At 31.7% G+C, this 13869-nt stretch overlaps 2 protein-coding genes and 1 long non-coding RNA gene across 10 annotated transcripts; 2 read left to right on the forward strand and 1 right to left on the reverse strand.

Annotated features, from left to right (window-relative positions):
• The first annotated feature begins 88 nt into the window (after window positions 1-88).
• On the forward strand, window positions 89-6525 carry Sting (transmembrane protein sting). Of its 7 annotated transcripts, none has more exons than XM_081980371.1 (10): window positions 89-302; window positions 796-961; window positions 1029-1137; window positions 1210-1248; window positions 1664-1947; window positions 2000-2117; window positions 2177-2331; window positions 4311-4482; window positions 4873-4983; window positions 5047-6525. In XM_081980371.1, the coding sequence occupies exons 2-10, from the start codon at window positions 926-928 to the stop codon at window positions 5178-5180; spliced, it is 1158 nt and encodes a 385-aa protein (XP_081836497.1). In that variant the 5' UTR covers window positions 89-302; window positions 796-925; the 3' UTR covers window positions 5181-6525. The 7 variants fall into 7 exon arrangements, 6 of the variants coding, with proteins under 6 accessions (XP_081836497.1, XP_081836506.1, XP_081836478.1 ...); XM_081980380.1 differs by having other exon boundaries at window positions 89-291; window positions 788-961; XM_081980352.1 differs by having other exon boundaries at window positions 89-260; window positions 779-961.
• On the forward strand, window positions 2354-4089 carry LOC145729663 (uncharacterized). Its single transcript, XR_014178437.1, has 2 exons — window positions 2354-3356; window positions 3409-4089. It is a non-coding gene; the product is annotated as an uncharacterized LOC145729663 (long non-coding RNA).
• Window positions 6526-8789: 2264 nt separating the features above from the next.
• LOC145729597 (glyceraldehyde-3-phosphate dehydrogenase 2) lies at window positions 8790-13842 on the reverse strand. 2 transcript variants are annotated; one of them, XM_081980429.1, is made up of 6 exons: window positions 13695-13842; window positions 10919-11177; window positions 10672-10857; window positions 10252-10411; window positions 9350-9537; window positions 8790-9290 (listed from the first exon to the last, which is right to left on the reverse strand). In XM_081980429.1, the coding sequence occupies exons 2-6, from the start codon at window positions 11156-11158 to the stop codon at window positions 9063-9065; spliced, it is 1002 nt and encodes a 333-aa protein (XP_081836555.1). In that variant the 5' UTR covers window positions 11159-11177; window positions 13695-13842; the 3' UTR covers window positions 8790-9062. The 2 variants fall into 2 exon arrangements, with proteins under 2 accessions (XP_081836555.1, XP_081836563.1); XM_081980437.1 differs by having other exon boundaries at window positions 10919-11191; window positions 13708-13830.
• Between the last annotated feature and the right edge of the window lie 27 nt (window positions 13843-13869).

Here is a 13869-nt window from a genome sequence, read left to right on the forward strand (position 1 = left end):
TAAATGCCCTGACCCTGATCCAAAAGCAGTTTATAATGCGATTTGTTTGAAGATTTTGAGGTCATTGAGGTCAAGGTTAGTTTAGTAAGGTTAGGGGTTGGGGATATAAACAAAATATTATAATTTAATTATTACAAAATAGTTCACTTTAACTTCTTTTACTTTTACGTTATTTGTTCATTTTCTTTTTTTTTTATGCAACGCTTTTTTTTAGCAGCTAATGAAATATGCCCCTGTGATTGTAGTCCAGTTTATTTTTGGTAATTTGTTGTTTTATTATTATTATTTTTTGTAAGTATAGTGTTTTACATTTAATAATACATTAATTTTTATTCTATTACAACGTTAAAATGTAATTTTGCTCATATTTGACTGAAAATAATACATTTTATTAAGTTATTAGTATAATATAAACAATTGTGAAATTATTAAAATATTCTTCAAATTGAAGGTATCAAAAAAAAATTGTTATAATAATTTTGGTATGTTATTACCATTATTTCATATTTAAACATTCTACTGTGAGCTGCAATAAAACAAAAAGTTTATATTTCCACAAAAAAACTATGAATGCAAATTGCCTGTTGCCAATTATTATAGAAAAGTTATTGGAGTTGTGGTTATTGATTAGTTCTCTTACTGATAAGGTTTCAAGTATGTGCACTTGAAATGAACATAACCATGACCTTATTTTTGTTAGGTAAATCTATTTAATATTAGTTTTTTGTATTTTTTTTAGTTTAAATATAAAATACTTGTATGCTGTAATCACACACAGTTGTTTTAGATTTTAAGTTTGCTTTATATTTGGCAATGTGATATCACAACAAATTGTGCTAAAGGGAGATCTGGAGTGAGATTAGTATTGAGTTTCAATCTACAATATGTAATTGCCACACCCTATCAGAGCATTTGAATATTTGAAATGACTATAATTTCACAAGAAAAGCATTTAAAGCGGGTATGTTGCATATATATTCTTTTCAATTTATTAACTGGGTTTATGATGTTGATTTTTTACTTTTTAGGCATGTGTCCACAAGAAAGGAAACAAATACTATGTTCCTAAAACTTTACCCAAGGAAAGAGCCTCAAGGACAATTAGTTTCTTAGTTATTTTAATACTAATTATAGCTGGTAGGATTAAATATTGTTTCTAATTAAATTTCATTAAAATGTTTTAACATGTTAATTTTTGTATTGTTTTAGTGCATTTTGTTCTGACTGATGGGAGACAGCACCTACCAAGTAAGACCATTTACTTATATTTTAAAAGTTAATTTTATTTCAGTAAAAATTTAATAATCATATAATGACAATAATACAATAATATTTATAATTTATCCTCCAAGGGTCAACAACCAGTTTTAAAACTAAGAACTATGAAATTAACAATAGGAAGCTAGGAGATTTTATTGAGTATTTAATTATTACATAGGCCAAATATTTGAAATATTTAAAGTTGAAGAATTCAAAACATCAAATTCCAGTATGGAAAAATGACCATTATTCTGAAAGAAGTCAATGGGGGCAGTTCATTTAAAATATTTTAAGATTTTTACATTTTTAATTTGGTATTCATACACATTCACTGTGAGACAATAAACTTCTACTTTACTTTAAAAACTGCTGGTTATTAATTTAAAGTTTTCCTCTGTTACAGTACTCTACACAACTTGCATCTTATGCCTATTTGCAGTATGTATATCATACCGTTGTCTCCTTTTTGTGTTGGAATTGGAACACAGTTGTTCCCGATATGAAGATGACAAACCGAAAATTTTGAAAGCAGCATTTCATTTTGAACTGAAAGGCATAATCGTACTTGTAGTGTGTCTATTTTATTTTGTATACCACCTTACAAGATATAAAACACTTTATTTGGACACCAAAGACTGGTATTTTGTAATACCATTTTTGTTCGTTCTTCATAAATTGTTAGATTTGGTAAGTGGTGCATTGTTTTAGTTTTATTAGTTGTGGTCATAATGATTTATAGGATAATTGCCCTATAAATGATTCCTTAAATATAGCCAAAGATGATGGCCTGGATTACGGATCAGGAATGGCTTATTCTTTTTTCTACGGGTACATAAATTACATGCTAATGAAAAAAGGTTTGTAAACAGTGTAAACACTGAAAGTTTTAGGCCCTAATAACGCACGTAATTTATAGGGAACCCAGATAAGGACTTAAAGGAAATGATGGAAGATTACGAGTCTTCTAACAACATTAAATTTGAGGTTTACAAGATTTTTATTTTGATACCCAAGTCGTTGAATTGCTTTGAAAGTATCCAGGATGGTTCTGAAATCATGGAAATGAGAAGTGTAAGTACATAGTATTTATTTCTGACATTTCTCACATTCCTGTATGTATTTACCTGTCTATTATTTTGATTGTTCACGATCTTTTTAAATCTACCGCAGCCAAGAAATTTTGACATTTTGTTCCTTGTAGATTTTTAAAAAGTTGTTTGATAATTTTTTCATGTTGTCAACTAACAGCAAAAAAGTAAGTTTCTAGGGATGAATCACTCTACTTTCTTCTTGCAAAATTAGTGAAAACAGATTCTCTAGAAAGTTAGTAACAACGTTTATGGCGACTTTTAACTTTTAACCAAAAAATTTCGTTCTCTGAGTGTGTCGCACTCGTTTCTGAGCTTTGGACACTTGTTCGAAAAATCTATCCAGAATGACATTATCTACCATATTTGCAAAAATAGCATACCTACAGGTTCAATGATTCGCGGTGATCCTATTTCCAGAATTGGGATTATTTGACCGGTTAATATTTCTACTCTTTGATTTCTGATATTTCTATGTCCTCCTCCTTCTCCTCTTTCCATTATCCTCCAAAGGATGTAGTTACACCATTTATATTTGATTCAGCAGTTGATTCCATGCTTGCCTATCCTGTGCAATCCTTTCGGCATCATGCAGTCTCATGTTTATTAAGGGTTTTGTTTGGTCTACCCATCTAGTTGGAGATTTGCCTCTTGAGCGTTTGCCTTCTACTTTCCCTTCTATGTTTAGTCGTTCCATTGTTCCTGATCTTCTAGCTACATGCCCAAGGTTCTGCAGATACATGCGGTTTATTCTGGTTAGCAGCCTTGAACGTGGAACAATTTCTTATACGTTGGTTCGGTGTTCTGTCAACGGTACTCTTAAGAGTCGTCTATAAACCCACATTTCAAAAGTCTCTATTCTGTTTTTATTATTATTAAGTCCATGTTTCCGGTGCGTACGTTGCAATGGGGAAGACAAGAGCATCAACTAGACGGAGTTCCGTTGTTTTGGTGACAGATCTGTCTTTCCATATTTTATTTAGCTTGGTAGTCGCTGATCTTGCTATAGTCAGACGACGCTGTATTTCGCTTTCACATTTCCCAGTGTTAGTAATCAAAGAACCAAGATAATTGAAATTGTTCACCACTTCATAGGCTGCAATTTCTGATATTTGTGGAGAATTGTTGTCTGGTCTATCAACTATCATTATTTTCGTTTTAGATTTACTTATTTTTAAGCCATATTTTTCTTTAATAACTGACAGTCTGCTCATAATTTCCGTTATTTCTGATGTTGTTGACGCTATGACGCGAGTGTGTCGTAACGGAGGTGGCTAATCCGCCTTCCACCAACTGGTATTCCGCCTTGCGACTCATCTAGAACTTCTCTCATGACGTATTCGCTATAAGCGTTAAATAAGGTAGGTGAAAGAATGCAACCCTGTCTAACTCCTGCAGTCGTTTTGAAGCTCCCCGAGTAAATCCCGTCGATTCTGATATTTCTATGTGGGTTCTGGATATTTGGTCCTCTGCGTTAAGTAACAAAATCAGTCTGGTTAGTACGAAAATTATCCCTGAGCTCTATTATTTGTCTGAATATTAGCAGGTAGCAAGGTTTTATTAGAACGTTTATTGCAGGAATTTTCTTGTGAGTCATAACGCAATGCTGAGAGTTGTAAAATTGATATTGGCTACTATTACGTAATGTAGAACGATCAGAAGATGATTGGTAATCGTTGTAAGGTCGCGTTTGTTGATGTTTTTAATAGTTTTTTGATGTATATTAAAAAATTGTTAAAATTATGTTTGATACGCACTTATACTGCAGCAAACTGATACACTCACGCATCACCAGATAAACAGACGTGTACTACTTTCTCACTTAATACGTATTGTTCTAAATTTCATTGTTATCACTAATTGATTATCTAAAACTTCTGGGATCCCCCTGTGAAATTAAAACTGACGTGTATTTGTTTAATCCTGTGGCGTTTATTGTTATTTTTGAGGGTTTTATTTCAGACGTTGCCAGAAAAGAAAATCACCGTTGCTGGAGTAAGAGAGCGAGTTTATAAACATTCAGTCTATTCGATTAAACATCCAAAGGCGAAAAAACACGTGTACGTTTGTGCCGAATTTGCTACACCATTGAAAACTTTTAAGGAAGTTTTCACCAATGCAACTGCACATACAGGTAATTTGTTTTGAAAACAAGTCAGAATGTTACATGCTGGTTATTCAAAGTGTTCCATAAGTAAGATTTATATTACTTATGGGAAGGTCTGAATTAGATTAAATAATTTAATGGCATATTTCTGGGGTCAAAATAATACGATTTAGCACAAATTACCTTAGGAAAAAAGTTAAGAGAAACAGAAATGCAAGGGGTCAAAGTGTTTTTTTTTAAATTTCCTCAAATAACGTAGGGACAACTTTTTCCTACTTACGAACGAGTTTTCTGCTTAAGTTAGATATTCGGGTGTTTTCGACGGAGACAAACCAATGGTTTTCAAGATATTTGCAATACAAGTATTATATTTATAAGTATTATATAAAAGTCTGGGTCAAATTTTATGTTTTGTAGAGTTTTACAATCGACATCGAAACGACATTCTGCTGCAATTTTATCTAACTTTAAGGCAGATACTGCAGCACAATAAAATGGACAGAATGTGCGAACTTGTCTTTTACGAAGGTAAACATTAATTAGCAAATTAGTGTAGTGAGTCACTGACATGCTTAAATTTTCGTTGAGCAGATTTAGATAAGGACGGCAATTATCACGATGTGGGAAGAATTCTATTGACAAAAATTGAGGAGGTTAAAAAACGTACGGAGCCTAAAGACGAAAGTTCTTCCGCAGGAGCCAAAAAAATTAAAAAAGAAGATTAAGGCGAAGTTTTTCTAGTTGTTGTTAGTCATTTTAGTTTATTAATTTTACCTTGATTTCAGTCAGGTAAGTCTAAATTATATTTTATTATGTATTTAAGTGATTAATATCTCTCTTGTTAATGTAACGATGTGATTTGGCAACAATGCCTGTGATGTTTCAGAAGTGTCAAAATAAGGTTGGTTTTCCCGCAGCGTTGACGCATTGTTCTATTTTTTGCGTGCTGTCACTTTTTTCGTAACTTAATACACAAAACAAATTAAATGATACTTTTTATAGTACAACAAAAATGTGAAAAATAATAATTTGGTGCTACTTATTTACAAGTTACTCCACAATTGGAAACAAATATGTCTTTCGACTGCTTAAAAATGTTTAGTACATACTTAGAGCCACTGTAGTTGACGGTGACGTCATAGTGTGCGCAGCCATATTAACATTTCTTTACGTCGAGGATTATTTTAACTTTTTTTATCAAACGTTCGTATACATGACAGAACAGTAAAGTTATACGTTTTATTTGTACTTGTAACTTATGGAACTGTACAGGGTGACCCAATAAGCCGTTAAACGCGACTGTTTCTCAGAAACTATACAACATAGTAGGGCTTTGGGAAAAAAGTGTGTCTAGTAAATGTAGCCAATAGAAAAAGCTGGAAATAATTTTCAGTTGTATAAATCTACTTCTAGGTGGCGTTTCGATAACGCTAAAATAAAATATCCGAAAACTTTACCAAAAATATGATAAACCTAATTATTGCTGTTCTCGACGAACAATTTTGGTATTTAATTTTTTTTCTATTACTGGGGGGGTGGGTCCAAAGTTTGCCTTGAAAGAATGAAATGTCTCGTAAACGGCTGATCGTAGAAACTTCGTTCTAGCGGAATTTTAAGTATTTTCTGTCCTGTAGTGTTCCAAAACAATGTTCCATTTAGTTTTCGGTCTTCCTGGTAGATAACGTTTTCCATGATTTACCATTTTTTTACTTTACTCAATAGTGAACTCTGTTAATTTTGATCTGACGGCATAGTTTAAATTAGCAAAGTTGCAGTATTTTTTCTGAATCGCCAGATTTTGTTAGTTACTTTTCGACAAATATCGTGATAAACGGCATGATTGTTTGATTTTCATGTAATATTTCCAGGTCACCCTGTATAGTAGAAGTAGCGGATAATAATATAATTAAAATCATTCGAGGTCTAGATTATGCATAACTAGTACAAAGATAGTAATGACAATAATTTTATGTTTGTCAGTGTTTATTTTAATATCGAGTTGTTTTTAAATTTACATGATTTGGGATGTTTTGTTATATTATATATTTTAAATTAAATATTTCTCTAATGGTTTTTAATTTAGACGCCTGTAACCTGTAACAATAACCTTTTTTGTGATTAATTCAAAATATAGATTAACTTAATTAAAAAACCGAAGTCCATGTGACTTATTATTATTTTTGTGAAAGGACTTATTAAGTTTGTGAATCGTGTTTTTAATTTGGTGTGTAATTAAGATCTTTTTTGTCTGATTTTAATATTCGTTAGTACAAAGAGGAAAATTACAAGTGTTTCAAGAGCGTTGGCTAAATTTTAATATACGTTTAGTAACAATTTTTATAAAGTTTAGTTTTTAGCAATTTGTAATATTTTCTGTCTCTTTTCATTAAATTGTTGAAAAAAAGTTTACTCAAGAGTTATACTCATAAGGCATTAGACAAAGTAGATAAGACAAGTTTTAAGTCAGTTATTAAAAAGTTCATCTGTTAAATGTTACTACATTTAAACCTTAAACAGAGAATTAAAGTTATTGTCGAGTATTTGTGAAAAAAAAAACTTTTCATACAAAATCAACGGAAAGAAGAGAAAATTATTTTCGAATCAACACTCTCGACAAAGATGGAAAAAATCTTGTAACTTGGGTTAATCCACTGGAGTTGATATAACGTCATTTGACAATTGGTCACTATTACTATAAATACAAAAAAAAAATAGGTTAGGTATCATTTAAATTTAAAGAGAAGATTTTAGGACCCCCCATGCATAAAAGTAAGCTTAAAAACTGCTTATTTAAAAAAATTGACAGAACCACGTGTTTTTCTGAAAAAATCTTAAATTAACATTTCGAAAAACTACATTTGAATGGAGTGTATGGTTTGGTTTAATAAAGTGGTTAAAAAAACTAGATATCCGAGTAGATACAATACAGGTTGATTTTGATGTAAAATTACGTACATTTTGATATTCTGCATATAGGTATAACAGGACGACCCAAGTTTATAAATGAAATGGAAGAATCTAAGGTGGGTGGATTGGTTTTCTTTTTAGTAATTATTGATAAAGAAATTGTGTGAATTAAAAAAAAAATATATAAGGTAAAATTACAAGAGCAATCTACAATTCACTGGAAATTATGTGTTTTTGTAAAATCTTTAGAACAAATATTTAAAAAAATAATAAAACAAAATTTCAATACTTCCTGCATAAATACAAGTAGAACGCTGATAAAACAACAAAGAAATTTAATTAATTCTTGGAACGGATATAGACTTTGATCAGAAAGTCTGATCGAGATTTTGGCAGGGTTGGTAGACAGTTGTCTTTGGGAACAAGAGTGCTGTTAGTTAGTTAGTTAGTCTTCTTTATTTCTAATTATGGTCACAATACATTTCCTGTAACTACAAAAAACATACATGAAAACACAAAAAGAAACAGCGTCATTTTAAGATGAGCGTACACCTAATAGTATCTTACATAATCCCTGATACAATATGGCTCTAAATTAATTAACATCTGTTTTACCTTTCTTTTAAAAAGTTTCTCATTTCTTTCTAATTTTAAATCATTTTGTCATGTATTAAAATATTTAATACATTACAAATTATTATATTATAAATTATACAACAGCCTAGCTGCGCCTCATCTTGAGTTTTGCTCCACTTTACTGTACGGCCTACCTAATTTTAAAATCGAGACAATTCAAATAATTTAGAACCGCGCTATGAGATCTGTACTGCGGTGTAATAGATATACACCAATTGAAATACATTTATCTTTAAGATTAAAAATCGAATGCTGCCATCATATATTTGTGACAGGATAAAATTCTTTAAGGACATCCACGATGATAAAACAAAAAAATTGTTCAGATTTTGTACTACCCCCTAAATATAATACCGTACAGATGTATATATGGAATACAGGAATTTAACGAGTTGCCGGATAATTTAAAAAACTGTGATAGGTTGGAGGATTTTAAAAGATTAGTGAAAAGTTATGTGTTAAGCTCGGATTTAAGATAATAGTATGTATATTTTTAGTTTCTGTAATAATAAAAATATCATTATTATTATTAAAAAGATCTAGGCAGAAACTGAATGACACAAAATTTTTCCATCTTTGTTGAGAGCACGGATTTGCTATAATTTTCTATTAAATCATTGATTTGTAATAAACCATTTTAAAATATCTTTACCTGTATAAAAGTTATAAAAATTGTTGTTAAAAATCTATAGATTTACAAGTTGAGTAGTTAACTTACCTGAACAATAAATTCAGCTACTTGCAGAGTTTCTGTTGGTTGGTAGTTCGGTAAAGTAAACAAACACAATAAGCAGTGCTTTTAAACTTTATTCTCAAATACATAAATTAGATACGAAATAAAAACTGACGTTTTAAACCTACACAGAGAAAACACGTTCTACGAACTTAAGACATAAATAAATCGTTTTTTCAAGTTTTGAACTTATATGTTAGTATTGGAATCCTAACTAAGATGGATATAATGTGCTGCTGACGGGAGCCCTAAACGACACAAAACTGAGATTTTTTACATCTTCACAAAAGAGCGCCGGGACTTAACCTAAAACTCGCTCAAGCGCAAATACTTAGGCGTCTTTCGTTTGGATGTACTTGATCAAATCGACGACACGGTTCGAGTAACCGAACTCGTTGTCGTACCAAGAAATCAGCTTCACGAAGTTGTTGTTTAGAGAAATGCCGGCGGCAGCGTCGAACACCGAGCTGTGAGTGTCGCTGATGAAGTCAGAGGAGACGACTTGTTCCTCGGTGTAACCCAAGATGCCCTTCAAAGGTCCTTCGGCGGCTTCCTTGATCTAGATATTAATTTGGGAGTTATTTTGTTAGGTTACAGTAGTAATTAATTATTAAGTACCTTGGCCTTGATTTCATCATAAGATGCGCCTTTGCCAAGACGAGCGGTCAAGTCAACAACGGAAACGTTGGCAACTGGCACTCTGAAAGCCATTCCGGTCAATTTGCCGTTCAGGGAAGGAATAACCTTGCCAACGGCTTTGGCAGCTCCAGTAGAAGCGGGAATAATGTTTTGTTGGGCACCACGTCCTGGAAAAATAAGTTATAATGAAAAAAGTTGTACTTCTACACTTAAACAATTATAACAAGGTAACAATTTTATTATATTTTAATTTTCCAAAGGACTTGCAATACATTTTGGTTTGTGTAGTTTCTTTCTCATTACCATTTTTATCTACAACAGTGCGGTAATTGTATATTACCGCACTGATTCTCTGGACTAAGTCAGCTTTTATATAAGAAAATACTTTTGATTTAAAAGAACCCTCACAGGAAGTCTTGTGATCATGCTTTTTCCTAGTCCGAAAATTTCCATTTTTGAAAGAAAATTTTCCTGAATATGGAGAATAACTGTCAAAGTTTTCATTACCATTGTCAAATTTGTTATTGTTAAACTTGTCATGCATTCTAATGAGATAACTTAAGACATCTAGATTTAATGATTAAAAGTACATTAAACCTTAATTTGGATCGATATTAGATGTTTGGTACAACTACTTAAAAACGAATTACATATTTTTGAATTAGCAGATTTTCCAATTTTTCTGAAAAGTTACCGGACATTTTCTGGAAAAATTTCCATAAATTTAATTTTCCGGAAATTTTACATCCCTGATTGTAGTAGTACTTTTGACGTCTTTGGCACTGTTTCGTAAAATTTCTTGTATATTATAATTTTTATTGTAGACTTTAACTAACAGAAACGATACAGGCTAATTGGAAATATTTAGTAAATTAACTTACCATCTCTCCACAATTTGCCAGAAGGACCGTCAACAGTCTTCTGGGTGGCAGTGGTGGCGTGCACGGTGGTCATCAAACCTTCGACGATTTCGAAGTTGTCGTGGATGACCTTGGCCAAAGGAGCCAAGCAGTTGGTGGTGCAGGAAGCGTTGGAGATGACCTGAAATAAAGAAAAAAATGAAGTTGTAAACTTCTGCGTTCCACTAAACTGAACGCCGCATGATAATAAGCTGCGTTAAATTACCAAAAAATCAGTAAGGAAAACATTTTAATAGTTTCTAAAATTGACTTCAAATGAAAAATAAAAATTTAGAATTAAACAACATCCATGTGACACTATTAAAAAAAAAGTTATAAACTCAGAAAACATGTCTTGTTGTGAGCTAAAGATGTCAGAATAAGAAGTAAAACAAATCTTACCTTATCAGCGGGGTTGTATTTGTCAAGGTTAACACCAACAACATACATGGGGGCATCAGCAGAAGGAGCTGAGATGATAACTTTCTTGGCACCACCTTCCAAATGAGCGGAAGCTTTCTCGATGGTGGTGAACACACCAGTGGATTCTACAATATATTCGGCGCCAGCTTTACCCCATGGAATAGCCTAGAACCCAACAAGCATTCGTTTAGACGATTTTATTACTTTAAAGAACTGGTTTAATCACCTTGGGGTCTCTCTCTTGGAATACTTGGATGGCGTTGCCGTTAACAACCAAGTTGCCTCCTTCAATACTGACGGTTCCCTTGAAACGTCCGTGGGTGGAGTCGTATTTGAACAAGTAGACCATGTAGTCGACGGTGATGAAAGGGTCGTTGATGGCGACTACTTGAGCACCTTTTTCGACGGCGGCCCTGAGGACGAGACGTCCGATACGGCCGAATCCGTTAATTCCAATTTTAGACATGTTTGCTTGGATAATTCAGCTGTAATTAAGAAGCTAGTATAAGTTTCATTACAATCAACTCATTCCTTTAATATTAAAAACATTAGCAAAGTCAATAATTTTAAAATTATTAGGTTTGTTCTAACGGAGAGTAAAATTTAATAACTGACAGGCATGTTATAAAAAAAACTGTTCGAACCACCTACAAAGTACCGATTTAGAACCAACGATTATCGCCAGATTGTCGTCTCAACTAGGGCTATAGTTATAGAGAGTAAAAGTATCATTTGAACAACTTGAACTCAAGAGCAAAAACTTGTTAAAATCGATGTAGTTAAAGCTAATAAAAATAATCCTTGCCCTCAGTTATTTGTTTATTTTTTACTTGTAACATAAACTATGTAAATTAACTGATATTAGTTAAAGAAGTGACTTAAATTAACAATTAAAGATTGGAGTTCCTACAATGGAAGGTAATTTATGTACCATATTTTTAATGCTGAATTTTAAATTTATTAAGTAATTGTCCTACATGAGCAAGGTTATAAAGAATACGTTATTGTGGATGAAGGAGAAAATCAGATGATTCAAATAACTGACACACAAAAATTAGTAAGTAAAATAATTTGTTCTGAATTGAATAATAATATAAATTAACATGTTTTTAAATAAACCTAACTAAAAGAAGTTTTCATTTCTTGTAGCAATATCCCCAAGAAAATCAATATCCTGTGAAGAATTAAACAGAAACCCAGCCAATTCTGCCATACGCATCGCAGAATCGTTTAGTATATCTTTATTTTAAGATTTAAGTACTTTTAGTTTTACAGAACTTAATATGCAACAGAGAACAGGAACACAAATGGTAGTTTTAGATTATTTAGAATATTTTGTCTTCAATTTTTGTTTCTAATCTCACTCCAATCATTTAACAACTAATAAATAGTTCAGAAAAGGTTTGCTGATGATACAATTGATACAATTACCGTAACATTGGAACAAACTTATTATCTACACAAAAAAAAGTAAGAATAATAAGAATTTACAAGAAATTGCTGCTGCTATAGTAACATTGAAAATTGATTTGCTATTAAAAAAGTTCAGACACACTGATAGCTTAGATGACCTTAACAACAAAAAATATGTATTGAACAGTAATTAAATTGGAATTTATCAGAATCTAATTTCTAATCAGTATTACATGAACCGTAAAGCACAAACAGTCATCATCAAGATGCAAACCATATTTTTATAAAATGTTCTGAAGTGCTGCAATTATGTAACGTTTTCACTTTTTAAATTAGTTAAAAATTGCAAATCTTTGATATCCTTTGGCTAATGAATTGTGTTATTCTGTAATGTGAAAACAAAGTTCATCTAATATATCGGGTGTCTCGGGTGTTTGCATATTATAGTAAATAATAGCACATGACATGAGGGTAAAACAAGGTTATATTGTTCTGATAACTTTGGAAGGACTGGGAAATTTTCCATTTTTAAAGCAGCACTTTAGGCTGAGAGGCTGCATTTCAATTTATGAGCTATTTCAGTCTTAATTGATGGGAAAATGAAAATGGTAGATTCTTTTGAACCTAAATCTTAGCAGTTGGCACTTCCATATTTTTGGTGTAAATTTAAAGTATGTAGCATCTTTTTGACACATTATTTTTGTAGATTAAACCTCAGTCTGACTCTGTATAGAGATTTCAATCTTTTAAGTCAGTGAGTTTTAACAAGTTGACACAGTTGATGTGTCTAGATTTTGTATTGTCTGTTCTGAATTAGATTGTATTTGGATTATACTGCATTTTCTTAATAAAACATTTTTTTTAACAGTTTATCTGCCAACTAAGCTTAGTTTGAGTGAAAAGGATGTATGGTTTATGTTTTGTGATAAAGTAGGTATGTAGAACGTGACAGCAAATTGCATGAAAAAAAGTAACATTTAAAACCACACTAATGGCAACTAGTTTGAACACAAAATATTCAAAAATTCTGTTCATATTTTCTCTTATAAGACTTTATATTGCATATTAACTCAAGTAGAAGTGCTTGAGACACAGAGTAGCAAAAATAAGATAAAAATTAGTAAATTTAAAAAGTGCATTATTTTTATAAAAATCACTGGTACCTGCATCTAAACTGATCCTCTATAAAGAAAAAAACAAACTGTAATAAAAATAAAATAATAGTAAAATACTGAAATTAACAAGAAAGGTCAAAAAGGTCAACCAATTTTAAATGTTGCCGGCTCGTCAAGAAAATGTCAAAATATTGCACAATAATTCACATAAGAACAATTTTGATTTGAAAAGTCAAATTACAAAAAGGTTTGAAAGCTTTCCATAAGAAATCAAAAACACTTTAAAGAAATATCCAGAAATTCACGCCCTTAAAGTCTGTGGGAGCGATCACGTAAGCCGGTTCTGATTACGTGGAAAAAGCTTGTTAAAACCGCAATAATCACGAATTTCAATATAATAAATTAATCGAACAATAATAACAAACAAACAAATGGTAATAGAAGGATTTATAAGCAAAATTACTAGGAACTTACCGAAAAAAATTACTGGAGAAACCGTCGGGACTAACCTGGCGGCTGGGCAGACTGAATTTAAATGTCATTTGAAGGGCATTCGCACTTATAAAAAGAAAACTGAGGTGTCACGTGACTAGAACAGGCGATTTTTGACGTTTCTGCGCCATGTACCGTATTTTGTGATTTGTTGACG

This window comes from Ips typographus, linkage group LG1 (assembly GCF_016097725.1).
Source record: "Ips typographus isolate SLU linkage group LG1, UJ_Ityp_2.0, whole genome shotgun sequence".
Classification (NCBI taxonomy): domain Eukaryota; kingdom Metazoa; phylum Arthropoda; class Insecta; order Coleoptera; family Curculionidae; genus Ips; species Ips typographus.

Bases quoted from the DNA above. Each gene is read 5' to 3' on its own strand.
- Sting (XM_081980371.1), top strand. From the start codon at position 926: ATGACTATAATTTCACAAGAAAAGCATTTAAAGCGG. The intron at 1,138-1,209 runs GTAGGATTAAAT...GTATTGTTTTAG, and splicing joins TTTAATACTAATTATAGCTG to TGCATTTTGTTCTGACTGAT. The intron at 4,984-5,046 runs GTAAACATTAAT...TTCGTTGAGCAG, and splicing joins CGAACTTGTCTTTTACGAAG to ATTTAGATAAGGACGGCAAT.
- LOC145729597 (XM_081980429.1), bottom strand. From the start codon at position 11,158: ATGTCTAAAATTGGAATTAACGGATTCGGCCGTATCGGACGTCTCGTC. The intron at 9,538-10,251 runs GTAAGTTAATTT...TTATTTTTCCAG, and splicing joins TGGCAAATTGTGGAGAGATG to GACGTGGTGCCCAACAAAAC. The intron at 9,291-9,349 runs GTACTTAATAAT...ATTAATATCTAG, and splicing joins ATGATGAAATCAAGGCCAAG to ATCAAGGAAGCCGCCGAAGG.